The sequence below is a fragment of the Mesoplodon bidens genome (genome assembly GCF_964165515.1).
Source record: "Mesoplodon bidens genome assembly, chromosome: 8".
Classification (NCBI taxonomy): domain Eukaryota; kingdom Metazoa; phylum Chordata; class Mammalia; order Artiodactyla; family Ziphiidae; genus Mesoplodon; species Mesoplodon bidens.
Genome location: NC_138165.1, coordinates 94,635,899 through 94,663,898, shown reverse-complemented (window position 1 = coordinate 94,663,898; position 28,000 = coordinate 94,635,899). Strand labels below are relative to the sequence as shown.

At 46.3% G+C, this 28,000-nt stretch overlaps 1 protein-coding gene across 3 annotated transcripts; it reads right to left on the bottom strand.

Annotated features, from left to right (window-relative positions):
• Nucleotides 1–14: 14 nt before the first annotated feature.
• STK36 (serine/threonine kinase 36) lies at nt 15–27,935 on the bottom strand. Of its 3 annotated transcripts, XM_081241615.1 has the most exons (27): nt 27,894–27,935; nt 27,283–27,457; nt 26,449–26,589; nt 26,261–26,338; nt 20,199–20,329; nt 19,482–19,731; nt 17,965–18,058; nt 17,504–17,673; nt 17,157–17,344; nt 16,529–16,628; nt 14,997–15,143; nt 11,391–11,570; nt 10,354–10,451; nt 9,807–9,912; nt 7,916–8,066; nt 7,602–7,729; nt 6,964–7,068; nt 6,517–6,615; nt 6,342–6,430; nt 6,020–6,083; nt 5,714–5,824; nt 4,334–4,408; nt 3,734–3,908; nt 3,328–3,475; nt 2,950–3,097; nt 1,629–2,375; nt 15–391 (listed from the first exon to the last, which is right to left on the bottom strand). In XM_081241615.1, exons 2-27 carry the CDS (start codon nt 27,364–27,366, stop codon nt 248–250), a joined length of 3,951 nt encoding a protein of 1,316 aa, XP_081097741.1. In that variant the 5' UTR covers nt 27,367–27,457; nt 27,894–27,935; the 3' UTR covers nt 15–247. The 3 variants fall into 3 exon arrangements, with proteins under 3 accessions (XP_081097741.1, XP_081097740.1, XP_081097742.1); XM_081241614.1 differs by lacking the exon at nt 27,894–27,935 and having other exon boundaries at nt 10,354–10,448; nt 27,283–27,437; XM_081241616.1 differs by lacking the exons at nt 26,261–26,338; nt 26,449–26,589.
• Between the last annotated feature and the right edge of the window lie 65 nt (nt 27,936–28,000).

The window sequence follows — 28,000 nt, the reverse complement described above, 5'->3', positions numbered from 1 at the left end:
AAAGGAATCTCCTCTGGCACCAACAACAATGAAGTTTACTGGATGAAGTCATCCTGAATCTGGGGGAAAGAAGGAACTTTATACATAAATCTCTTCTAGGTTCTCATTCTCAAATCAGTTGATTGGCAGCTTATCTCTTTCAGTCTCTTTAGCTCTTGGTTGAGTTGGTGGCTTGTAGAGCAGATAAAGGAAGGGTTGGCAACAGTAGGGCAATGAAGGTGGGAGGCTGGACCCCAGGAATCTGGGGTCATGTATTGTGGGTTGGCCTCAAGAGGTGAATGAGTTTCCTGCAGTGTTTGGCAGAGGCCGGCCTGGGACTGCTATGTGGCAGTAACTGATTCCCCAGAGAGAGCAAGGCTAATTTCTCACTGGCACCCAGGGACACCAGCACCTGTGGGATAGAGAGAGATGATAGAACTTGACATGCAGAGGACTGTGATTTGGCCCAGCAATTCCCACTCTAGAAAAGGAAGAAAAAGAAAATGAGCTCTTGGGGACTCAAAATAGGTTGTATGGGAGAAGACAGACCTTGGGGACAGGAATCACCAGGACCAGAGGTCTATTTACAATCTCTTTGGTTACAGACCATGAAACCAAGGCACCAAAGGACCTATGCACTTGTCCCCAGGAAGAGGTAACAAATGCAGCAGTAAAAGTAAGCCAAAAGGTGAGACTCCCAGCTGTGGATCTAGACCAGTGGGTCTGGACCTCCTTACCACCAAGAATCCCTTTTATTATTTCCCCACACAGATTGCCAAAAAACTCTACTATATATCATAACCATCCTGTCAAAACTTCTCTTCTGCATGAACCACCCAATGCTACCACATTGAACTATTATAATTTGGAGGTTTAGCTTTATCATAGGTAGATGTATGATTTTTCCATTGGGCTGTTTATATACTGAAAATTGAGCAGAAAAAAGAAAAAACAGAGTAAAGCAGTGGTTAAGAACATGGGCTCTAGGAACTTCCCTGGTGGTCCAATGGTTAAGACTCCATGCTTTCACTGCAGGGGCCAAAGGTTCAATCCCTGGTCAGGAAACTAAGATCCCACATGCCGTGTGGCAGCCAAAGGAAAAAAAAAAAAAAAAGAGCATGGGCTCTGGACTTAGACTCTTGAGTTCAAAAGTCCAATCCTACGTATTAGCTTTGTAACTTGGACAAGTCATTAAATTCTTTGTGCCTCAGTTTCATTGCCTGCAAAATGAGAAGCAAAGCTTAAACCAGATAATAAAGGTAAAATGCTTAGAATGGTACTTTTCACATGGTAAGTGCTAAAAAAGATAGTTAGCACCTTCGTGGCCCTCAGAATGAAACCACTCTATACCTCAACGTCTAGTCTTCCCTCACCTCCGTCCTGCACAGCCTCCAGAAGACAGAAACACTGGTACTTGAGACCCCAGGCATCTTCTAGCCCAATGGAGCCCTCTTCCAGGTCCCCTCCCTTCTCCAGGTGTGAAATGCTAGATGAAAAACTCATGACCAAGTCACGGCCCCTGGGTTTCCTGCTCCCAGAGAAGGATACAGCTTGGGTTTCTAGATGTCCCAATTCCTTAAAGACTATCTCAGAAAAATGTTGTGAAAACCAGCCCCATCATGGTGATTCCTAAGTCCCCTCAGGTGTACCTGATGGATGCAGGGCTCCTGTCGGAGGCTCCGGAGGGCAACGAGGGCGGCCTCCTTCACATCTGGCTGGGGGTCTCCACACGCCACCTCTAGGAGCCGCTGGGGTACGTGGCACCGTAACAGCTCGTCCCCCAAACCCTCAGGCCCCAAGTTGCCCAGAGCTGATGCGGCATTGCGCCGGATACCAGCCTGAGGATCTCCAAGCAGCTGGGTCATACCGGGCACTGCAGCTGCCAGGGCAGGCCCCAGGGGACCAGCTTGGTAGGCTGCATTGCCCACAGCAAAGCTGGCACCACGCCGCACAGCAGGGTCCTTGTCTCCAAGCCCCAGCAGCAAAAGGTTGAGCAGTCCCAGCTGGCTCTGCAGGGCCCCACGCAGGGCTCCGCTGTGCTGGAGCAAGTGTCCCAGGAGCCCGTAAGTACGGGCCCGCACAGAATTCTCTGGGTGGCCCAGGAGGCTGCGCAGGGGCCGATAGGATTCATCGGGGCCAGCCAGGAGTTCTTGGATAAAGGACAAATGGCTGGGAGACAGTACCCGGGCGGTGTGGGCCAGGAGGGAGAGAAGGTCAGAGGTCAGCAGCGGCTGGTCACCCAGGAGGGCAGCTGAGAGGAATGAGATGGTGGTTGTAGGGCAGGCGGCTACTGTGCTCACAAACGGGTAGAGAGAGAGGGGCTCCGAGAGGGCCAGGCGTGTGAGCAGACTGATGGGCAGCTCGGCTTGTGTCAGTGGAAGATGGTAGCAGCAGACCTGGAGGAGGGGGAGGGGTGCAGGCAAACGAGCTCAGGGAGAGGGAGAATACGCTGCAGCTAGGTAACGAGACAGAGCCCACAGTCTGGGGGAGCAAAGCCAAACTCTGGGGAGAAGACCACAGAGAGCCGGAACCCCTGAGCCACGTCACCGCACGTGAGACGCAACGTGGAGCCCCGGAGGACAGGTGCTTCCCAAGTCCATGCCTTGCTCTGCAAGGACTTAGTGTCTCTGCTTCAGAGGCCCGCTCACGGCTTAATGCCAACAACTTCCAAGGAAGTGAGTCCCAGCTGAGGAGCTGAGTCTCCAGGGCCTAGACTCAGACATCCACCCCCCTGGGCTCCAGGTGAATCCAGATATCGGACGGATGGAGAGAAGAGCCACCAGCCCAGCTCCAACCACATGCCTCTGTTCAGGCCCGAATGCTTTCTCCACTCAACTCTTAGACCAAGCCAGGTGCTGCACGCCTACAGGGGCCTGGGGAAGCCCCGGAGCTGTCGGGAAGTGAATTTGAGTACACAAGGTTGGGCCACCTTCCTCTCCCACCTTCCTGCCTGGGTAGCTTCCCCAGTACCTGCAGCAGGTGGGCTGTGACTTCTGAGTCTGTGAGGTCAGCCAAGACACCTTCAAGGAGGCCGGCGTCCACATCCAGGGCGAAGGGGAAGCACAGGAGCTGGCACACAGAGAGCACCACCACGGGGAGAAACTCGGGCCCTTGAGGCCTAAGGGGGGAGAGGGGAAGGATATACTGAGTCTGGTGCACCCACCCTTTAGCTTTCTTCCCCCAACTCTTCTCAAATTCCCTGGTCCAGCTCTCCTTCCCCAACCTCAGTAATCCCATTTCTTGCCTCATAGCTCAAGCTGTCAGCCCTTTCTCTCCTGCCTTCCCCTCCTCCTACCCACAACAGCCAACATTGAATTTTCTAGTCTCCCTCCTCTAGCTCCAACTCACGCCTCGGTCAGTTGATGCAGGAAGCTGGGTGAAAGCAGATGCTTCAGGGTGGACATGAGGATACTTCCATGCTGAGACAGGTGGCTCAGGCATAACTGGGGTTCCTGGGTAAAGGTGGCCATGGCCAGGCTCAGCAGGGCTGCCATGCCTGGAAACACCAAGAACGGAGATCCAGTGGAGCAGGCAAGAGGTCAGGATGCCCCTGCGTCCCCCAGGCTCTCAAGGCTACCACCTGTTCAGTCTCTTCCCCGTCCTTGAGCAGCTCCAGCAGAGACTCTGCCACCCTCTCCACAGGCAGCAGCAGCAGTAGCCACCTCCATGGGCTAACCCAGTTCTAGGCTGTTTCCTCTTGAAGAGGAATCAACACACTGGCCCGACAAAAGGGGCCGTGCTGTTGGAAAGATACCTTGGGGTGAGATCAGCATCCAGTCTGGCTCTGGGCTTTGTGGACTGGACAGTGACAGCTCCTCTTCCTGTACAGATGCCTCCTCAGGGAGCCTCAGCACCATGGAGAAGCGGTGCCACAGAACGGTCCACATTTCTGAGCTAGCCACGACACTTACTGGATTACCCTTCCCCTGCTAGAGACAAAATTGAATGAGGGTAAACGAGGAGGTCCAAGACAGGAGTCAAAATGCGTTTTTTCACTCTTGTCCCTGACCTACGAGGAAGAGGAGTCCCAGAAATAATTCCTTCTGTTTTCCCACCTAGGATTTCCCTGTTGTCCCAGTTCCCTCGCTTATCACATCTTAACCCCTGACCTTTCAACCCATGTGTATGTCTACTGGAAACCAGGGAATTACAGCTTTCTTCCCACTGAATCCCAAGGGATGTAGCTGACTGGTTCCCCTTAAAGGGTCCGTACTGACGGCAGATGGGCCCAATTTAAGGCCATCACAGGCGGTTTGAGAGGAGAGGTGACTGTGTTGCTTCTTCCTTCCTATTGGCCAGCGGCTCCCCAAAGCAGCTCTCCTTATTTCCCATCCATCCTAGGATGCAGCTGTACCTGGGTGAGCAGCTGCAGCAGAAGGATGAGGAGGCCATCATAGAATCCACAGCCACCCGGTGGAGTCAGCCGGACCTGTTGGAGAGAGGTGGGAAGAGAGCAGATCTGAGAGAGGTGAGGTGACCACACAGGCCTGTGCTCCCAACTCCAAGTCAGGCAGAAGGAGTTCTTCTTCAGCCTGGTGGAGTGGGGAGAGTTCTTTTGGACTTAGGAGTCTTGGCTCCTGCCTATTCGTTCAATGACTAACTCTGTCCTAAAGGCACACAGTCAGTAGGGCAAGCAGCCAGACAAACCATTACAGTTTAGGAAGATGCTTGCTACAAGAGAGGCTGTGAGGGAGGGCTGTGGAGAGGGAAGGGGACACAGTTGAGAGTGCTAACTCTGCCCCCTGGAGGTAGGAAACTGATGGGATTAAAAGTTTAAAAGGGAGATGAGGGGGAGGGAGGCAGATGCAAGAGGGAGGAGATATGGGAACATATGTATGTGTATAACGGATTCACTTTGTTATAAAGCAGAAACTAACACACCATTGTAAAGCAATTATACTCCAGTAAAGATGTTTAAAAAATAAATAAATAAAAATTAAAAAAAAATAAAATAAAAGGGAGATGAGGAAGGGAGAGGTCATAGCTTCCATAAAGGCAGACGAGGAAGGGAGAGGTCATAGCTTCCATAAAGGCAGGTCGTGAGAGACCACAGTGAACTCTGGAAATGTTAACTCTTTGGTGGAGCAGGATTAGAGAGCCCAGAGGGAACAGGTGAGCTTTGAGTAGCCTGCTGACTAATTTAGACATTAACCCAGAAACTGTGCGAAGCCACTGAGGACTTACACAAGCTCCACATGGGTGAGGTTTTTGTGTCTCTCCCTTCACTACTGTATTCTCAGAGCCGAGACTAGTGCCTGGTACTCACTACTATATTTATGTGTGAAATAATTACTGGTTGAACAAATGGGCAGGTTTTCCTTTAAGAAAGCTCACTTTGGTGACAGTGAAGAAAATGGACTGGAGAGGAGAGAGGCTGGAGATCCTTCAGGAGGCAAGTGCCAGAGTGAGAGAGAGAGAGAGAGAGAGAGAGGCGCGCGCGCGCGCGCGCACACACACACACACACACACACACACACACACACACACACACACACGCGATGCCTCCCCCTCCCCCATCAGAGGTCGTGCAAGTTAACAACAAACTTAAAGCCCTGACAGTCTGGGCTCAGAGGGATCTATTATCCGAGGGCAGAAGGATAGGACAGGAAAGATGCCTTGATGCTCTCACACTCCTTAGTTTACTCTAGGCTTGCTGGCATTTGTCTTTCTCCCTGAACGCAGACCTTAGTTGACTCAGAGAAAACGCGTGTCTGCATTCCCTGGTAGAGCTCACCTCAGCAGGGGCGGACAGGGCATGTGTGGCAGCTGCAATCCACTCCACAGGCTGGAGGTCAAAAATCACCCCTTGCTGACCAAGCTGTCCCAACAGACAGGCGGCCGCGCTCTGTGGAGAGTTAGACAAGGCGGAAGAATGTCCGCATCTGAATGGTACTCGGGACAGGCAGAGAGGATTTATTTCTCTGTCCTGGTCCAGAAGAATGCCTCACAAACAGCTGCAAATTAGGAAATGACTCTCCTGCTTGCAGAAGGGTGGGATGATAGGGTGAAAAGTGGAGGAAGATGAAGGTTGAAAACTCACCACCAGAGAGACGACGTGTGAATGGGTAAAGACAGTAGCAACCTCACTGCCTCGCTTCTCCATTCTGGAATAAAGAGATACACCAAGGCTGCTGCGTGGCCTGCCCTCTCCCTTGGAAGGCACTCTCCACCTAGGCTGCATGTCCACCTCCAAGGCACAAAGTTGGTGGGAATCTAGGTCTCTTCTTTGTACAGAAACCCTCACACTCTCTGTCCCAATCCCTCCTAAGGATAGGCTGTAGGGTGTCACTCCCCACAATCCATGTCGGGGTGAGCTACGTGGGTGGAAGGTTTCAGTGGAGAGACCCTGTTTTATGACTCACCCAGAAGGCAGATCTTGGAGGTGAAGGACAAGGAGGGAGAGGAGGTACAGTGTCACTTCAGCAGACTCTTCCCAATCCACTACCTTTACCTACAAAGGAAACCCGAGATACCAGAGGCTCCTCTGATTGAGATGGTGGGGCCCCCAAGAGATGCCCACTCGTGCTGCTGGCCTACCTTGCCCTGGACCAACTTCCACAGTGACTCCAAGGCCAGGGGCTCTTGCCCTAGAAGACGGCACAGCGGCTCACTTATGCGGCAGCAGGAGTAGAGAACCTAAAGGGCGTGGGAAGGGGTCTGTTAGAGCAGCCCCTGGGCTCCTAGATTGAAAGGCTCAGCTGGAAGCAGGCTAGCCTCTCGACAGATCTAGTATCCACAATTAGGGATATTAGAGAGATTCAGGCCACTTCTGCCTCTTGCTGAAAGACTGTGAGATGCGGACACTTCTCAGTTCTGCTGAGGACTGGCTGACACTAGGGCCATCTCAGCTGAACAATTTTGAAAGCAGAAAGGGGTCCTCCAAGGCGGGGGGTCTCTCATTTCTCTCAGTGTCTCCTTCTCTCTCTCTTAGTCCTTGGGGTGAAAAAGAAGTCTGAAAACCAAGAGTTAATGGGCAGGCAGTACCTTGAGAAGGTGTAGGCACAGGATGGGATGCTGCAGGCCAGAGATGAGGGACAACCTCAGTGGGTTGCTGTCTTCAGTGAGCTGGTTTGCCAAATGCCGAGAGATCTGTAGAGACATACCTGAAGACTCAATCCCATTCCCGTTATTATTCCAATCCCATTCCTCTCATATCTCCAACTAATCAGGACTCTCAACCCCTTGCTAGCCACTCTTCCCCAGATTCACCAGGAACCTCAGCCCCCATTCCATTCCCAGTCTTCACGGCCAGTGGAGAACCAAAAGGCAAGACCTAGTTAAGTCCCACTGCAGGAAGGTACAGAGGAAAGTGTTGCTGGCCAAAAGGGAGCAGGAAATCTGAATCTTGAACCCTTGAGGAAGCATCACTGGTGGCTTCAGATCAGCTACCCCACCACATGGGCAGTTTGTCACTGAGCTCTCTAATCAGCTGGCCAAGGGCTCTGGGATTTTGGCTACATCATGTTCTACAAGTGGCCCAAACCTAGTGGGAGCATCTGTTTCTGGAAGTTCTGAGTAAAGGGAGGCATAAAAGCTTGTTTTTCTGCCTTTCTGAAAAGCTGGGCCAGCCTCCCCTACTCTGGCAACAGGGAGGACAGGAACAAAAAAATTGTAGCTCAGACCTGCTCCTTGGCTTCCCAGCAGCCAGGCAGCCCCACAGGAGCAGCGCATAAGGCTGCCAGTGCCGAGGAGATGGCTCCAGGCAGATCCCCACTCTGCTCCTGAAGCGGCTGGCTCACCTCGGGGGCTCCTGCGAGAAAGGCAAAGAATGCAGCAAGGCGTTGGTTGTTTCAGATTCCCCATTCTTTCCCTCAGTTCATAGTTACTTAACACTCACTAAATGCCAGGCCTATTCTAGGTAATGGCAGGAGAAAGAGCAGAGCTGGACCTACTCGACAAGTAGGTCGAGAGAACCTTACCTTCCCATTCCAGTTACCTGGGGGGCTGTGGAAAGGGAGCTGTGGAACTGTCAAGCCATGAAGGAGCCCGTCCAACACAGCCCGCTGTGTGGTCATCAGGCTGGAGTAGAAAGCTCTGGAGATGGTCCAGCTGTTCCCATCCATGGCTTCACACAGAACAGTAAAGCACTAAGGGAGACAAGGCAGGGTTAACAGCAGGCACATCAAAAAACTGACTGGACTTAGGGTAAGGAGCAGGAGTGCCCGGAGAACCTGAGAAAGGAGGAGAGAAACCCAGGGGGACCAGCTGATGGACTCTAAGGATTCCTCACACAGAAAGTGCAATATAACTGCCTTCACATTTCAAGGACAGGAATTTTAGGTGTTGATCCTTTTATTCTGATCAGCTGCTCCCTAGATGTTGTTTCTCAAGGTATTATCTGTAGACCCTGAGTATAAGAATTCCTGGGGATTCACGGGTCCTTCCCAACCCAGTCTTATTGATTCAGAATTTCGAGAGGTGGGGAATTTATTCCAAACTCCCCATGCTACTCAGTGCACAATGACACATGAGAAGTGCTGACCAATAATGTGAGTCACTACTGGCCAAAATTTACGTTAGATGTTAAAAGCTTCCTGACCGGAAAGGGTGAGGGATGTTAAAATGGGCTCTCAGAAGAGAAGAGACTGGGCTTCCCTGGTGGTGCAGTGGTTAAGAATCTGCCTGCCAATGCAGGGGACACGGGTTTGAGCCCTGGCCCGGGAAGATCCCACATGCTGGGGAGCAACTAAGCCCAAGCGCCACAACTACTGAGCCTGTGCTCTAGAGCCCATGAGCCACAACTACTGAGGCCCGCGCACCTAGAGCCTGTGCTCCGCAACAAGAGAAGCCACTGCAATGAGAAGCCCGCGTACCGCAACGAAGAGTAGCCCCCGCTCGCCGCAACTAGAGAAAGCCTGTGCGCAGCAATGAAGACCCAATGCAGCCAAAAATAAATAAATAAATAAATTTATTATTTTTTTTTAAAAAAAGAGAGACTGAATGGACTGTTAGCTGCTAGCTGGAAGTAGGAATGTAGCCCAAATCTGTGCTCCCAGTTTCCAGTCTGAACAATGGCCAGGCGTCTGTTTCCTTCCTTGAACATGTTCCTCTCTGTCTCCTCTGAGATCAGTCAGAACTCAACTATTTTCTCTTTCAAGCCTCCCTTCCCATCTCTCACCTCCAGAGTCCAGGAGAGAGAACCCACATAGGTTACTAGTCTGTAGGACAAATAAGGTTGGGAATACTAGCTGATCTGTAAGTCTATTCAAGAAGAAATACTTCTATTTGTGGTTCCCTAAAATAGGCCACACTGCTTAATGCCTCTGGGCTTTAATATAGGTTGCTCTTTCTACCCGGAATGTCCTCCCTACTTTCCTGCCTCATCCACCTGGCAAACTTCTGTGCATTCTTCAAATCCTAGCAGAGATGACTTCCTTCTTCAAGATTTCTTCTATGACCCTTAGGGACTTCCCTGGCGGTCCAGTGGTTAAGACTCCGTGCTTCCACTGCAGGGGGCGTGGGTTCAATCCCTGGTCAGAGAACTAAGATCCCACATGCTGTGTGGCGGGTCCAAAAAAAAAAAAAAAAAGATTTCTTCTATGACCCTCCAAGTAGCGTTAGTCTTCTTCAGTGGTGCTTCTACATTTTACATGAAGTTCTAATGTACTTTTCACACTGTTGTCCTGGATCACATCTCTCCTATTAGACTAGCCCTGATCCCTTGAAGATGGGGACTTTCTCTTACTCAGGTGGCATATGGCACATAGCTGGCATTCAACAAACATTTGTTGTATTACCTCGATCTAACCCTACAGAGCCATAAGAAAGAGGATGGGAGAAACACAGGGAAAACCACAGACAGAAATCTGGAAGGCGGAGCAGATTACCATAAGGCTGTCCCTCCGCAAAGTCTGCTTGGAGTCATCTGGTTGGGCCAGTAGTTTCCCCAAGAGCTCCAGAAAGAGGTTGGCAGCCTCCTGAAATACCTGTAGGCTAGGAAACAATGAGTCCGTGGTTTCTTCTCATCTCTCTACTAAAAGCCCACGTGTTGTGAATGGGTCAGTTCAGGGCAGGTGGGAGACTCTCTGCAAAGGAACACATCAGTGCTCTCTCTCTCCGCCCCCCCCACACACACAGTCACACATACATACCTCCAGGCCTCTTTGTCATTTTCTCTAGCTTATTCATACCCTGCGCCTTCCATTTAGCATGACTGCTAACCCTTAGAACCTGAAATTCCATGGGCAAACTTGGAGATGTCTCGGGGTCCTTAAGAGGACTAGGTGGACTCTAAGAGGTCACTCAGCTGACCCCTAAACCTGGCACAAATCATGGCTTCTCCTTACTTAGCCTCTTCCTAATGGGGATGGGAAGAAATGGGGGTAGAAACTGAAGCCAACCTGGCCAACAGAGCAAAACTGCCCCTCATCCCACCTGTCACCTGTCTGGCTCCTCTCCAGATTGAAGGTGCAGGCAAAGTAGGCCTGAATCACGGCCGTCAGGTCCCGTGAGAAGGTCCCACACCAACACTGCTGCCAGGGAAGAGGACAGAGAGTTAGGGCAATGCAGGGGATGGAAACAAAGACTAAGGGAAAAGGGTGTCAGATATCCAGTCAGGCTGAGCAAACAGAAAGGGACAGACGGAAGAGAGCGTTTGGACAGAGAGAGGAGATCCAGAGGTAACAAAGTGGTGGCCGACGGGCTGTAAACAGCTAGAAAATGTGTCTTGTTTGGGCCTGAACAGCAGTTTGAAGTTTAGGAGGTTCTATTTTTCAAAATAGCTCAAATTCTTTCCTAAATTCCTTAAAAACTCTCAAGACTAACACTCATCAGCAGAGTGCAGCTTTCAGCTGCCAAGCCTTGGCCACGTTAAACATTTCTGCATTCTGGCCTCTCAGCTCAGCTGCGTCGGGACACAGCACAGGGACGTGGACACTGAGACTCACTCCTAGCTCTCCCGCTTATCATCTCCATGACCACTGACAAGGCAGTGCCCATATGTGAGTTAGTTAATCTCTGAATCTCAGTACCCTGCTCTATAAAATCAGGCCGGTAAAGCCTAGGATTTTACCTTTCAAAACACAGTGCTCTAAATATTGGGAAATTGCACATAAAAATCTGTATTTCTAGCTTTTCTTGGAAAATTGCAGGATCTGGCACCACTGAGCCCATATTCCCACCTAGCAACAGTGAGCTGGCGCTGAGGAGAGGATGTCCCGTTCCGACTGAGTACGAGATCTCAGTTTCTCAGTCCCACTGATTCATATAGTCACACACAGTCTACTTCACTGATGACATTATCTGCCTGGCTTCGGAAGGCATGAGAATTTGCAATTCATGATCTACTAACTAGAGAGGAGGAGAAGAAAAGAAAAGGCAGTTGGGCCAAATAGAGATGGCAATTCAAAGAAAAGAAATCCAAAGAGCAGAAACTCTGGTAAGTCTTGAGAGGCTCCTGGCGCAGCGCTTACCTGCTGGATACGGCTGCTCTCCTGGCTGTGTCGCAGGAGGCTGAGCAGCAGCCGGGGGAGCCCTGCATCACGGCAGAAGGAGTACAAGCGAACAGAGTCACTGCAGCTGGACAGAAGACTGCTCAGGACCCGGAGCACAGGAAGGATATGGGAAGCACCCTCCAGCACGCCTTTCAGGATCTGGGTGACACAAGGGAAAAAGACAGTAATCGGTATTATGAAAGGTAAAGGAAGGAGAGTCACAGATACCAAGTGTCCCCAATATGTTGACAAAGCAGACCAAATGTTCTCATTCCTTTCTTTGGGAATCTAAAACCCAGAAAAGGAGAACAGAGAAACAGGGAAAGTGTACCAGGAAAGGGGAATATAGATGTCCAGGTCACCTGACTTAGAGGTGACCAAACCAGGCGGAGGGGGGAACACCTCCCCTCAGTCAGTGACAGACCCAGTGACATTCCTATCTGCTCCCTCCCTTCTCCAGCCCTTCACCTTAAAACAAAATGAAACCACACACACACATTTCTGAAAATTAAAAATAATGGGCACAAAACAATGTTGCTCAGCTCCAGATAGACAAAACAATAGTATTCAACTCTGGATCAGGGGTTGACAAAATATGACCTGCAGGCCAGATCCTACCTACCACTTATTTTTATACAGGACAGTATTATATTTTTAAATGGTTAGTTTTTAAAAGGCTATTCTTCAAAAGAAGACTAACGTTTACATCAAGTGCTTTACAATATGCTACTCACTGTTCTGAATCTGTTCACTTATTTACTCACTTAATCTTTACAATAACCCTAGTGATTGTAAAGTAAATACAATTACCCATTTTATAGACGAGGAGACTGAAGCTTCTAGATAGGTTAAGTAAGTAGTCAATAATCACACACAGTAGTTTGGCTGGAATTGTAATTCAGAAAGTCTTACCTTGGAGGCAGAGTTGTTAACCTCTTTCCCCACTGAAAAATTATCCAACACAAGGAGGACAGATAAGGGCCAAAAGAGAGGAGCAGGGTGCCAAGGTAATTCAAGAGCGAAAGGAGAGTCTTTTCAACAAATGGTGCTGGGATGATTACATAACCACATGTGAAAAGATGAACTTATATCCCTACCTCACAATATATACAAAAATCAACTCATAATGGGTCAGAGACCTAAATGTCAGAGCTAAAACTCTAGAAAGCTTTTTTTTTTTTTTTTTTTTTTTTGCAGTACGCAGGCCTCTCACTGTTGTGGCCTCTCCCGTTGCGGAGCACGGGCTCCAGACGCGCAGGCTCAGCGGCCATGGCTCACGGGCCCAGCCGCTCCGCGGCATGTGGGATCTTCCCGGACCGGGGCACGAACCCATGTCCCCTGCATCGGCAGGCGGACTCTCAACCACTGTGCCACCAGGGAAGCCCTAGAAAGCTTTTAGAAAAAACATGTTTTTTAGAAAAAACATAGGAGAAAATCTTCAAGACTTTGGGTTTAAAAAAGATTTCTCAGATACAACACCAGAAGCATAATCCACAAAGGAAAAAAATGGTAACTGGACTTCAAAATTTAAAACCTTTGTGCTTCAAAAGACATTCTTATGAGAATAAAAAGACACATTAGAGACTGGGAGAAAATATTTGCAAATCATACATCTGATAAAGGTCTTGTGTCCAGAAGATACAGAGAACTCTTACAACTCAAGTAGAAAACAACCCAACTTAAAAATGAGCCAGGGCTTCCCTGGTGGCGCAGTGGTTGAGAGTCCGCCTGCCGATGCAGGGGACACGGGTTCGTGCCCCGGTCCGGGAAGATCCCACATGCCGCTGAGCGGCTGGGCCCGTGAGCCATGGCCGCTGAGCTTGCGCGTCCGGAGCCTGTGCTCTGCAACGGGAGAGGCCACAACAGTGAGAGGCCCGTGTACTACAAAAAAAAAAAAAAAAAAAAAAGATAAAAAAAAAAATGAGCCAAAGAAATGATTAGATATTTCACCAAAGAAGAAATATTAATACAAATGTCTGGTAAGCACATGGGAAGATGCTCACATTAGTCATTAGCAAAATGTGAATTAAAATGGCAATGAGATACTATTTCACACTCTCTAAAATGACTACACTCAGACAGACAGACAGTAATACATGTTGGCAAGGAGGTGGAGAAATGAGGACCCTCATACATTGCTGGTAAGAATGTAAAATGGTGCAGCCACTTTGGAAAATAAATAGTTCAGCAGTTTCTTAAAATCTTAAACATAAATTTACTATATGCCCCAGCAATTCCACTCCTATGTATACACCCAAGAGAAATGAAAACATATGTCCACACAAAGGCTTCCTCATGGATGTTCAAAGCAGCATTATTCATAAAAGCCAAAAACTGGAAACAATCCAAATTTCAATCAATTAGTGGAATGGATAAACAAAATGTGATATATCTGTACAGCAGAATATTAATCAGCAATGAAAAGGAATTAAGTATTGATACACGCTACAACATGAATGAACCTCAAAAACACTGTGCTAAGAGAAAGGAGCCAGACACAAAGACTATACACTGTATGATCATATTTATGTGAAATGTTCAGAAAACACAAATATAATAAACAGAAAGTAGTCTCCTGTTACTAGGAGTGGGAATGATAATTAACTGTAAATAGTTAAGAATCATCTTATTGGGGTGATGAAAATATTCTAAAACTGAGTTATGGTGACGATTTCACAACTTGGTAAATTTACTAAAAATTATTTTTTAAAACTTTAAAGAAAAGGGACTTCTTTCCAGTGGTAAAGAATCTGCCTTCCAACGCAGGGGATGCGGGTGCGATCCCTGGTCAGGGAACAAAGATCCCACATGCCGCGGGGCAACTAAGCCCACGCGCCACAACTTCTGAGCTCGTGCGCCTCAACGAGGGAGCCCACGTGCTGCAAACTACAGAGCTCAAGCGCCCTGGAGCCCACACGTCACAACTAGAGAGAAGCCTGCTTGCCGCAACGAAAGACCCCACATGACACAACTAAGACCTGACGCAGCCTAAATAAATAAATAAAATAAAATTAAAAAAACTTTAAAGAAAAGAGAGAGAGGTGTACGCAACATACTTTGGTGAGTTCCCAGGAAAGAAGATCACCATTTCAGAGATGCAAGGAAAGGCTTTGTAGGAGAGAATACTAATTAGGAACACCAATTAAGCAAGATGTTATCCCCTAAAAAAGAATCTCGTTCTTCTCATTAGTATACCTGCATTAGAAAATATTACACACTTAAATTGTTACATATTTTTAATTTTGTCAAAAATTTTGTGGAAATGTGTTTTCTCTCATTATAGAAGTAGTTACATGATATCCTCCATTTTTTCCTCTTGGACAACAGTGCCTAAAAAAGTTCCATCAGAAAGTTTGCTGATTCCTGCTCTAGAGGAATACTTTTCCCTTTAGAAAGAAAAACCCAAGGTCTGCTCTTTCTGTATTACTAAAGGAGGTTGGCAAATCTCCTTGAATTAAACAGACGGAGTGAAAGAGAATAGGAAAGGGACAAACTTTCTTTCTCCTTATGTCAATCAACGTTTTTTAATGCCTCATCTGTGAAAACAGTCTCCAATTTCATCCATGGTATGCTTCTGCTGGTTACCTGCCCTCCAGCCTCATGCAGCTGACTCTGGATGCGCTGGCAGAAGTCGGGATTGCACAGCAGGGCGAGAGGGGCCTTCAGTTGGACGGGCACAGGCTCAGTGGTCTCTAGCAGGTGCCGCCACTCAGCACCATCGTTGTCTGGCTCCTGAGGCATCAGGGAGTGAAAGAGGTCAGGAGGAGTGTGTCAGGTTCAAGGGTAGTAGCTCCCAACCTGGGGAATCATGAAGTAACTGCAAAAGGCCAGTGACTCCTTTGGCACAGATGTATTTTTTTCAGCCACCCGTTTAAAAAGGTAGAGTTGGCAGTAAGTGAGGGGTCTTGAAAAGTCTCTTGGAGAACACTGGCAGGTGTGCATAAAGAGACACCTAGAAAGATGCCCACTGCATGGTTTATAATAAAAAAAATTGGAAGCATCATAGAGCCAGTCAGTAAGGGAATAATCAACCATGGCACATACATATCAGGACATACTAAGAAGTTGTTAAAAAGATTGTAGTACTGACAATGCATCACTTATGTAGTGTTCCCACCAAAAATGCATGACTCGAATCTAATTATGCAGAAGTATCAATTTGAGGAACATTCTACAAAATAACTGACCTGTGCACCTAAAACCTATCAAGCATGAAAGACAAAGAAAGAGTAGGAACACTTTCAGATTAAAGGAGACTAATGAAGCATAACAACTAAATGCAATGCTTAACACTGGATTGGATTGTGGACCGGGGGAAAAACATGTTTTTGCTATAAAGAACATTACCAGAGCAATTGGCAAAATCTAAATATGGACTGTAGGTTAAGTAACAGAATCCTATCAGTGTCAAATTTCTGACTTCTATAATTGCACTGAGGTGGTGCAAGTGCATCACCTTGATCTTAGCAAATACGCACTAAAGTATATTTGGCAGTAAAGGGGCATGTCTGCACTTACCCTAAAATGATTCAGAAAGATGATGTGTCCATATATAGAGAAAGAGAACCATAAAGCAAATGTGGCAGAATTTTAACAATTGGTGAATCTGGGTGAAAGGGTATATAAGAATTCTTGGTTCTATTTTCACAATTATTCTTTAAGTTTGAAATGTTTTCAAAATAAAAAGTTAAAACCTTAAAAAAACAAAAGATTGAAGTAGATGTAGAAAGATCTCTAGAACAGATCATGTAAGAGATGCATGAGGCAAAATGATACATATGGTATGAACTCAGTAATGTAAAAACAGCCAAACTATATATTCTATGTGGGCATATATATAAATATATGTAAAAGCACAAAAAGTTTGGAAGGAGACAGACACCTCTGGGACTGAAATAAGACTCAAGAGGGACCTTCCTTTTTACTTATGTACTCCAATTTTTGATAATTAAATGTTCAGATACTATGCAATTAAAATCTATAAACAATAAGAAAGCAATTTTTAACACAAAGGGAGCTATTCCTTGGAGGGTTGGGAATCACTGTTCTAGAAAACATCTACCAAGACCCAACATCCCATGGCAGGGACAAGGCCAGGAGGAGCCCCTAGGTCTCACCTCATTTTCTAGGTCCACTGCATCAAGGCTCTGCTGGCCCACCACCTCTGGCCTCAGCTCTGGGAATGCTTGCTCACAATCCTGGGTGATCCAGTTTTCCCTGCCAGAGAAAGCAGGGAGTAAGATGAGTTCCAGACCTGTGAGGCCTAGAGTTCATGAACTTGTCCCTCCCTCTACGTCCAGGATAGGAATGAAATATAAGCCATATAGGATTGGCTAGAGGAGACCTCCTTCTAGGATCTGGCCAGGACAGGATAGGTCCACTACGCGCATATCCTTGACTGCCCTCCCACTTTGGATCTTCTTCTCAAAGCTACCTTGGCGGTTTTCACCCGTAGCTCTCAACTCAAATAATCTTCCCTTTTGTGTGGAGATGATTCTTTCCTTTTCAGTTAATGTATCAATACAACTGAGATATAGAGAAAGGAAAGTTTCCACGTTTCCTGATTAATCAAGAAAGTATCAATACCTGGAATTAGGGTTCAGGCACCCAGGACTCAAGACTCCCAGGGCCCTGTCTACATTTAGGCAGTAGTGAGTGACAGGGACCATGCTGTATTTGCTTTGACTGGAGCCAAAGATCTGCAAGCGACCTCATCCTATAAATCCCTGGTTCTACCCTCCTCACCAAGGTGCAGGGGGAGCTTCTCCAGCCCTCCACTCAGCCCAGCTGCTCTTCATTTCCGAGCCTAAGACCCCAGTCAAGAGGCTTGGTTCCTGAGGAGTGGCCTTTAGTCTGGGCAGAGAGGCTGTGCCAGAAGCCACCTTGCTGGTCCTGTCCTCTTGCTCGAGGGCAGGTCCTGTGTTCTGGTGTTTCTGTGGGAAATGAGACACTGAGTCAGAACTATTCGGTTGTCGTAAGGCACTAGGAATCCTATTCGTGGCCCTTTCCCAACCCTAGAAAGTCACCCTCCTTCTCCAACTCCCCCAGTCACTAGCCTGGCTATGTCATACATGCCCTTCTGCCCCACACACCTTCTGCTTGGCCTCCTCAGCCATGCGCTTACAGGCTTGCCACAAGATGCAAGATCGATTGCCCTTGGGGGCCAGACGATGCGCCTGTTGGTCCTTTAGGACCTGAAGTTCTGGGGGTAAGCGACTGGTGAATGGGGTACCCAAATCTGGGCCTGCTGACTCGGTTAGTACTGCAAGGAGAGAAGAGGGGGACAGGTGATCACACTGGAGGCGCGCCACTGTTTCCATTTGGCCAGAGACAACTTCAGCATCTCCAGGCTTCTGTGGAAGGAGATCCTTTTGACAAAGTGACAAAGAGGGATTGGGGTTACAAGGGAAGTGGCAAGGGTCACGCAAAGGGCCAGGGAGAAAATTCAAGCTGGTGGGGAAAAGAATATATGTTGGATCCAGACGTTGGGGTCAGGGGTTGCATTGGGTAGAGTACTAGGGAAGTGCAAGAGCCCTGGGAACCCTGGACTCACTGGTGACACGACCAGCAATAAAGGGGTGATGTAAGAGGTCTGGCCAGGACAGACGCTGCCGGGGGTCCTTGGTGAGCAGTCCCTGAAGGAAGTTCTGTGGAGAGAAAGGATACCCCATCAGCCTTCACTTCTCCACAGGCTCTCTCAAACTCATCAGAATCGGCCAACCAAGACTCCTGAGTGCATTCTTACAACAGACTAGCTGGTCTTGATCACACCCTCTCTAATCCTATCCTTAGGCCTAATTTCCTTGGCTGAAATCATGAACAGACCTCACTGCCTCACCTCCTGGGGAGCCCCAATTCCTGTCCATGGACATTTTGGAACCCCAGAAGTAAAACTAGAAATCTCAATGTCAACAGTTTTGTGAAGTGAAAAAAAAAGAAGAGAAAGAGAGGGATGTCATCTTCACAATGATCTTCAGAAAGCAAACATTCAAGGGGGTCCCAAACTGCTACACTTTGCCCTCCCTTTGACTGTGTTTTGTTTGTGCTGGGTAGGAACAAATGCACTTACAGTTAAAAGCACACTCACAGGCATAAGTCATTGTGTAAAGATGTGTTTGGGAGCACTCAAAAACAAATCTTTCAGCAAGTCTTCAGATGGTGGCGGGGCAGGGAGACTGTCTGAAAAGGGTACATCTGTTATAAGGTATCCTTGGGGAAATCCTCAATTGGGCCTGAAATAGGAATAGAAGGTACTAGTAGATTACGACCCCTGTTCTAAAACAAGGTGATCATTACACCTTGGCTCTTACTGGAAATACCTGCATGTCTGCCCTAAGGGAGAATGAATATCTTATGTATATCACCCACTTATGTTTCCTTTGTTTAGGTTGTTTTTGATAATTATTTGGGCCACCTCCAGCTAAATAGGTTGGGGAGAAACTTGTCTCTTTTCATCTTAGATAAAACAAAGGAAAGTTATAATGAGATTTTACTCTGGGAGAAGGCTGCATTTAAATTTTATTGAAGGCCCAAATCTTGCCCTAGATGAAAAATAAAAAAGGTCAACTCCTTTTCCTCCCTCCTCCCCTCCCTCTGGCCTGCTGAGATTTAACTGCAAAAAACAGGCACCATCTCTATCCTCTGCCCCTAATCAGTGAGCTAGCCCCATTAGCTCTGGCCATTTGGATATCTAAAGATTCTTTCAGGAAGAAGACAGCTGTGTTGGCAAATCTAGAAATCATTCGGACATTGCATCTGATAGGAAATTAGTAGAATAGAGAGTGTGTAAAGGGACCAATATCTGTTTCTGGTGTCCTGAAATTACCTCTCCATTTTGATAAAGGACAGCCTGACCCAAGGAGGGGCTGCTACTCCCAAGCTGGGCACACCTCAGATCACCCTCCCAGAATAAGCCCCTGCAGTACAAAAGCAAGGCAGCTTGCCCCAGCTCCTGCATCAATTAAGTAACTGCAAAGTGCAGCCCCAGCTCTGGAAAAAAATTGTGGAAAAGGGAACAGGGCAGAGGGAGACAGGTTTCTGATGCAAAAGCAATCTGTCAGCATTCATCACCTTGAAGCAAGGACTAATGGTGGGGGGCCAGCGCACAGGGTCCTTGCGAATGAGGCTGACCAGCTGAAAGATGCTCGTAGTATAGAAGGGAGGAGTGCCCACTGCCAGCTCATACAGTATGCAGCCCACAGACCAGAGGTCCGCGGTGTGGTCATATGGTCGTTCCTCCACCAGCTCTGGAGACATGTAGAGTGGTGTGCCTTTAATGGATGTCAGCACCATCGTGTTGGTGCTCATAGCCCGGGCAAATCTGCAGGAGATGATGGAATCAAAATGGAAAAAGAAGATATTCAATAAAAACAAGAGAGACTTCCCTGGCAGTCCAGTGGTTAAGATGCTGTGCTTACACTGCAGGGGGGCGCAGGTTCGATCCCTGGTCAGGGAACTCAGAGCCAGCATGCAGTGGGGCGGGGCCAAAAAATAGATAGATAAATAAATAAATAATAAACACTAGAGCTGGTCACTGCTACCTACCACTGTGTGAGATAGATAGACAGATAAACAGATAGAGAAATAGAGAAATAATAAACACTAGAGCTGGTCACTGCTACCTATCACTGTGTGAGATATCCCCAACCTGAACAAAGAGACCATCTTCCAAGACCCAGCAGAAATCCCAGTCTCCAGCTCAGGTTCTAAAATGAGGCCCAAGGAAGTCAAGCATATGGTCTAAGGCTCCTTGCAGAACTGGAAGAGACAGAAGGTCAGGCACCTCACCCAAAGTCACAGAGCTTTATGCCACCACCCTTGGCAAGGAGGATGTTCTGAGGCTTCATGTCTCGGTGGAGGATGCGGTGGGAATGCAGATAGTACAGGGCTGACACCAACTGGGCAGCAATGGCCTGAACCTAGGGGTCAAACAGTCAGGTGAGAGGAAGAAAGGAGAAGTCAGCGGAAGGACTCTGCTGATGAGCCCAAAGCCTCCACCCTAATACTACTGCTGATGGGATCTTCTCTTCCTTCCCTTTCTTCCAGAGCTTCACAAGATACCTTCCTTAGTTCTTGCTCCCCTATTCATTCATTCTTTCATTTGTTCATTCATTCGTTCAAGGAAAATTTATTCTCACTGACTGCATGACCACATGCAAATTATCTTATGGCTCTCAGATTCATTATCTATTCATAAGGCGACAATAATGATACTACTTATTTCATAGGATCATTGTGAGGATTTAAATGAGTTAAAGCATGTAAAGTAACGTATTGCTCAGAATGGTGCCTGGCACTTAGCATTCAATATATATTAGCTGTTATTAAATAAGACAAAGTCCCTTCTCTCAAGAGAAGTAGCCAGACAAACAAGACTGACAAAACAAATAAGATGATGGCTTACAAATAATGATGAATGCTTGGAAGGAAACAGAATGTTGTGACAGGAAGTCCTGAAGGGGGCCTACTTGCTAGAGTACAGAGAAATCCCTAGAATGAATATGGCTGGAGAATGTCTTCAACCAAATCCTACTGCTAACCACTGTGTCTTGGTGGTGAACCTGCCTTAACCACAACGCTTATCCGTTCCTGCCTCTCTGGTACCACCACACTGGGCCTTCTTACCTAGAGGTGCCTAACAATAACAACACCATTAATAATAGCTAGATATATTGAACACTTGTGTCAGGCACTCTTTCAAACACTTTACAGGAATTAACTCATTAATCTTCACAATAGCCTTATGAGGTCGACATTATTATTATTCCCATTTTAAAATGAGGAAAGTGAGGGCAGACAGCAGAAGCAAGAAGAACTACAATCCTGCAGCCTGTGGAACAAAAACCACATTCACAGAAAGATAGACAAGATAAAAAGGCAGAGGGCTATGCACCAGATGAAGGAACAAGATAAAACCCCAGAAAAACGAATAAATGAAGTGGAGATAGGAAACCTTTCAGAAAAAGAACTCAGAATAATGATAGTGAAGATGATCCAGGACCTCGGAAAAGGAACAGAGGCAAAGATCGAGAAGATACAAGAAATGTTTAACAAAGATCTAGAAGAATTAAAAAACAAACCAACAGAGATGAACAACACAATAACTAAATGAAAAATACACTAGAAGGAATCAATAGCAGAATAACTGAAGCAGAAGAATGGATAAGTGACCTGGAAGACAGAATGCTGGAATTCACTGCTGCGGAACAGAATCAAGAAAAAAGAATGAAAAGAAATGAAGACAGCCTAAGAGACCTCTAGGACAACATTAAATGCAACAACATGTGCGTTATAGGGGTCCAAGAAGGAGAAGAGAGAGAGAAAGGACCCGAGAAAATATTTGAAGAGATTATAGTTGAAAACTTCCCTAATGTGGGAAAGGAAAGGAAATAGCCACCCAAGTCCAGGAAGTGCAGAGAGTCCCATATATGATAAACCCAAGGAGAAACACGCCGAGACACATAGTAATCAAATAGGCAAATGTTAAAGACAAAGAAAAATTATTGAAAGCAGCAAGGGAAAAACTACAAATAACATACAAGGGAACTCCCATAAGGTTAACAGTTGATTTCTCAGCAGAAACTCTACAAGCCAGAAGGGAGTGGCATGATATACTTAAAGTGCCAAAAGGGAAGAAACTACAACCAAGATTACTCTACCCAGCAAGGATCATATTCAGATTCGATGGAGAAATCAGAAGCTTTACAGACAAGCAAAAGCTAAGAGAATTCAGCACCACCAAACCAGCTCTACAACAAATGCTAAAGGAACTTCTCTAAGTGGGAAACACAGAGAAGAAAAGGACCTACAAAAACAAACCCAAAACAATTAAGAAAATGGTCATAGGAACATACATATCGATAATTACTTTAAATGTGAATGGATTAAATGTTCCAAGCAAAAGACACAGGCTCGCTGAATGGATACAAAAACATGACGCATATATATGCTGTCTACATGAGACCCACTTCAGACCTAGGGACACATACAGACTGAAAGTGAGGGGATGAAAAAAGATATTCTATGCAAATGGAAATCAAAAGAAAGATGGACTAGCAATACTCATATCAGATAAAATGGACTTTAAAATAAAGAATGTTACAAGAGACAAGGAAGGACACTACATAATGATCAAGGGATCAATCCAAGAAGATATAACAATTATTAATATGTATGCACCCAACATAGGAACACCTCAATACATAAGGCAACTGCTAACAGCTATACAAGAGGAAATCGACAGTAACACAATAATAGTGGGGGACTTTAACACCTCACTTACACCAATGGACAGATCATCCATACAGAAAATTAATAAGGAAACACAAGGTTTAAATAACACAGTAGACCAGATAACTTTAATTGATATTTATAGGACATTCCATCCAAAAACAGCAGATTACACTTTCTTCTCAAGTGTGCACGGAACATTCTCCAGGATAAATCACACCTTGGGTCACAGATCAAGCCTCAGTAAATTTAAGAAAACTGAAATCATATCAAGACCACAAGCTATGAGATTAGAAATCAATTACAGGGAAAAAAACGTAAAAAACACAAACACATGGAGGCTAAACAATACGCTACTAACCAAGAGATCACTGAGGAAATCAGAGGAAATCAAAAAATACCTAGAGACAAATGATAATGAAAACACGACGATCCAAAACCTATGGGAGGCAGCAAAAGCAGTTCTAAGAGGGATGCTTATAGCAATACAAGGCTACCTCAAAAAAAAGAAAAATCTCGGGCTTCCCTGGTGGTGCAGTGGTTGAGAATCAGCCTGCCAGCGCAGGGGACACGGGTTCCAGCCCTGGTCTGGGAAGATCCCACATGCCGCGGAGCAACTGGGCCCGTGAGCCACAATTACTAAGCCTGTGCGTCTGGAGCCTGTGCTCCGCAACAAGAGAGGCCCTGCACACTGCGATGAAGGGTGGCCCCCACTTGCCACAACTAGAGAAAGCCCTCACACAGAAACGAAGACCCAATACAGCTATAAATAAATAAATAAATTAATTAAAAAAAAACAAAAAAGAAAAACCTCAAATAAACAATCTAACCTTACACCTAAAGGAACTAGAGAAAGAAGAACAAACAAAACCCAAAGTTAGCAGAAGGAAAGAAATCATAAAGATCAGAGCAGAAATAAAAGAAATAGAAACAAAGAAAACAACAGCACAGATCAATAAAACTAAAAGCTGGTTCTTGATAAGATAAGCAAAATTGATAAACCATTAAACAGACTCATCAAGAAAAAGAAGGAGAGGACTCAAATCAATAAAATTAGAAATGAAAAAGGAGAAGTTACAGCAGACACCGCAGAAATACAAAGCATCCTAAGAGACTACTACAAGCAACTCTATGCCAATAAAATGGACAACCTGGAAGAAATGGACAAATTCTTAGAAAGGTATAAACCTTCCAAGACTGAACCAGGAAGAAATAGAAAATATGAACAGCCCAATCACAATTAATGAAATTGAAAATGTGATTAAAAATCTTCCAACAAACGAAAGTCCAGGACCAGATGCCTTCACAGGTGGATCCTATCAAACATTTAGAGAAGAGCTAACACCCATCCTTCTCAAACTCTTCCAAAAAACTGCAGAGGAAGGAACACTCCCAAACTCATTCTATGAGGCCACCATCACCCTGATACCAAAAGCAGACAAAGATACTCCAAAAAGTAAATTGCAGCCCAATATCACTGATGAATATAGATGCAAAAATCCTCAACAAAATACTAGCAAACAGAATCCAACAGCACATTAAAAGGATCATGTACCATGATCAAATGGGATTTATCCCAGGGATGCAAGGATTCTTCAATATACGCAAATCAACCAATGTGATACACCATATTAACAAACTGAAGAAGAAAAACCATATGATCATCTCAATAGATGCAGAAAAGCTTTTGACAAAACTGGACACCCATTTATGATAAAAACTCTCCAGAAAGTGGGCATAGAGGGAACCTACCTCAACATAATAAAGGCCAAATATGACAAGCCCACAGCAAACATCATTCTCAATGGTGAAAAAATGAAAGCATTTCCTCTAAGATCAGGAACAAGACAAGGATGTGCACTCTCGCCACTATTATTCAACATAGTTTTGGAAGTCCTAGCCACAGCAATCAGAGAAAAAAAGAAATAAAAGGAATATAAATTGGAAAAGAAGAAGTAAAACTGTCACTCTCTGCAGATGACATGATACTAGACATAGAGAATCCTAAAGATGCCACCAGAAAACTACTAGACCTAATCAATGAATCTGGTAAAGTTGCAGGATACAAAATTAATGCACAGAAATCTCTTGCATTCCTATACACTAACGATGAAAAATGTGAAAGAGAAATTAAGGAAACACTCTCATTTACCATTGTAACAAGAAGAATAAAATACGTAGGAATAAACTTACCTAGGGAGACCAAAGACCTGTATGCAGAAAACTATAAGACACTGTTGAAAGAAATTAAAGATGATACCAACAGATGGAGAGATATACCATGTTCTTGGATTGGAAGAATCAATATTGTGAAAATGACTATACTACCCAAAGCAATCTACAGATTCAATGCAATCCCTATCAAATTACCAATGGCATTTCTTTTTACAGAACTAGAACAAAAAAATCTTAAAATTTGTATGGAGACACAAAAGACCCCAAATAGCCAAAGCAGACTTGAGGGAAAAAAAACGGAGCTGGAGGGATCAGACTCCCTGACTTCAGACTATACTACAAAGCTACAGTAATCAAGACAATATGGTACTGGCACAAAAATAGAAATAGATCAATGGAACAGGATAGAAAGCCCAGAGATAAACCCATGCACCTATGGTCAACTAATTTATGACAGAGGAGGCAAGGATATACAACGGAGAAAAGACAGTCTGTTTAGTAAGTGTTGCTGGGTAAACTGGATAGCTACATGTAAAAGAATGAAATTAGAACACTCCCTAACACCATACAGAAAAATAAACTCAAAATGGATTAAAGAACTAAACGTGAGCTTCCCTGGTGGCGCAGTGGTTGAGAGTCTGCCTGCCGATGCAGGGGATGCGGGTTCGTGCCCCGGTCTGGGAAGATCCCACATGCCGCGGAGCGGCTGGGCCCGTGAGCCATGGCCGCTGAGCCTGCGCGTCCAGAGCCTGTGCTCCGCAACATGAGAGGCCACAACAGTGAGAGGCCCATGTACCGCAAAAAAATAATAATCATAAATAAATAAAAGAACTAAATGTAAGACTGGACACTATAAAACTCTTAGAGAAAAACATAGGAAGAACATTTTTTTTTTTTTTTTTTTTTTTTTGCAGTAAGCGGGCCTCCCACTGCTGTGGCCTCTCCCGCTGCGGAGCACAGGCTCCGGACGCGCAGGCTCAGCAGCCATGGCTCACGGGCCCAGCCGCTCCGCGGCATGTGGGATCTTCCCGGACCGGGGCACGAACCCGCGTCCCCTGCATCGGCAGGCAGACTCTCAACCACTGCGCCACCAGGGAAGCCCGGAAAAACACTCTTTGACATAAATCACAGCAAGATCTTTTTTGATCCACCTCCTAGAGTAATGGAAATTTAAAAAAAACCATGAGGAAAGCGAATAGAGAAGTTCAAGTAACTTGCCCAAGAAGATCCGGCTAGAGAGTGGCAGACCCAACCCTTGTATTCAGAGATTTGGGTTCCAGAGTTCACACACTTTACTGTCACGCCACACTGCCCCTACATATACCTAGACTCTTATATTTTACTCGGGGGTTTTCAAACTGGAGACTCTCCGTGCCCTTAGCTCTTGCTACCAGTCCTTAAACTGAGAAGAGGTCATGGGTGGAGGAAGTTTGAGCCAGGAATACCTGCTCTTCGGGAAGTTTTCCGTCATCTTCTAGGATCTGAAAAAGCTCTCCCTCAGCATAGTCTGTCACCACCACCACCTGCAGGGAGAAGGCAATGCTACTAATGGCTCCACATTTATGCATTTTGAGGATGAGAAATTCCTGGGACCCTTCTTCTTGGCGAGAGGTGACCCAAAACCAAAGCACACCTCTTTGTCAGTCTCAAAGCTGTCAAGCATATGCACAATATTGGGATGCCGCAGACCCCGCATGATTTCAATCTCTCGTTGCAGATTCCTCAGCTCTTTCTCTGAGTGTCCCAATTTTGGAATGAACTTCAGGGCCACCACCTGTCAGTGGTAAGGTCAAGAGTCAGGGCCTAACCACACTATTGAAACATTAGCCTCAAAGCTCTAGAACTCAGACTTCAGATTGTTTGAGCAATGCTCACTATACTTGCTAGTCTCCCACTCGACTTTCCCCATGGTACCCTGGCCTGACCCAGGTTTCCCCTGCTCTCACCCTAGGATGAAAGAGCCTCTGCCAGATAGATCCCTTTGGTGGATTCTGGGAAAAGAACTGGATAAAGGACTCAAGATTTAAGGGATTTAGGGGAAAGGGAAGGAAGGAATAATGAAGAGGGAAGAATAGAGTTCAGGTGGTTTATCCCTTCCTTCATGGTATGATAGATAATAATATTAATAATAATAATAATTGCTGTTTACTAGGTGCCAAGCACTGTTCTAAGTGATTCAGTGTGACATCACACTTAATCCTCATACCCCAATAAGACGCTGTTCTTATTTTCATTCTATAGATGAGGAAACTGAGACATAGAGAGGTTGAGTAACTTGTCTATAGTTCTAAGGCTAGAAAGTGGTGGAGCTGCGATTTGAACCCAAGTAATCCAATTTCAGAGCTCATATTCCATAAGTATGAAGGAATCAGTGTCCTAGGAATACAGGTCAGTATTCTGGCCCCATTCTCCACTGGAGTTGAGGGTGTGGAATACCACCCAAGAGATATCTCTCTTTGTTCACCACCTGAGCACTGTATTTTCTTCGACCCTTGTACACCCTCCCAAAACAGCCTTCTCCAATCATCTCCAACACGTGGTACTTTTCCATGACAGAGATTTCAGGATCCCTCAGAAGGAAGGAGATAGAGTTGGTGGTGAAGGGTTGAAGCTCCAGGGACAGTTCCACACATCTGGGAGGCCTGGTTCGGGCATGGAAGAAAGGTTAACGTTAGCCGCCTTTCCTTTTCCTTTTTTTTCATAACAATCCAGGCCTCATAAACAAGGTAGGGTAGAGAATGGAAAGATGAGATCTTGGAGCAGAGTGCCTTCCGTAGTCCTCCCTCCTTTTCTCTTCCTGTCTCCCAAACCAACCTTGTTCCCACCTGACCCCGTGTCCCCCTTCCCCCTCCACCCAGCCTTGCCCACCCGACCACTGCCCCCTTCACCCAGCCTCTCCCCTTCACCCCACCCTCTCCACCCAGCCTCGCCCACCCGACCCCACCCCCCTCCATCCAGCCTCGCCCACCGACCCCGCCCCTTACAGCTACCCCAAAGTTCCTGCCACTGACAACCTCCTCAGCACCCCCGCCCACACCCCCGGCCCGCCGGCTTAGAGGACAGGAGCGCCTCTCTTACCCCAAGCCTAGGAGCTTCAAGCTCTTCAGACCGAGGGACGCCGGCCCTGGCCTTCAGCCCCGCCCCTTCTGGCTGCCTTCGTATTTTGCCTGACTTATCGTTCTTAT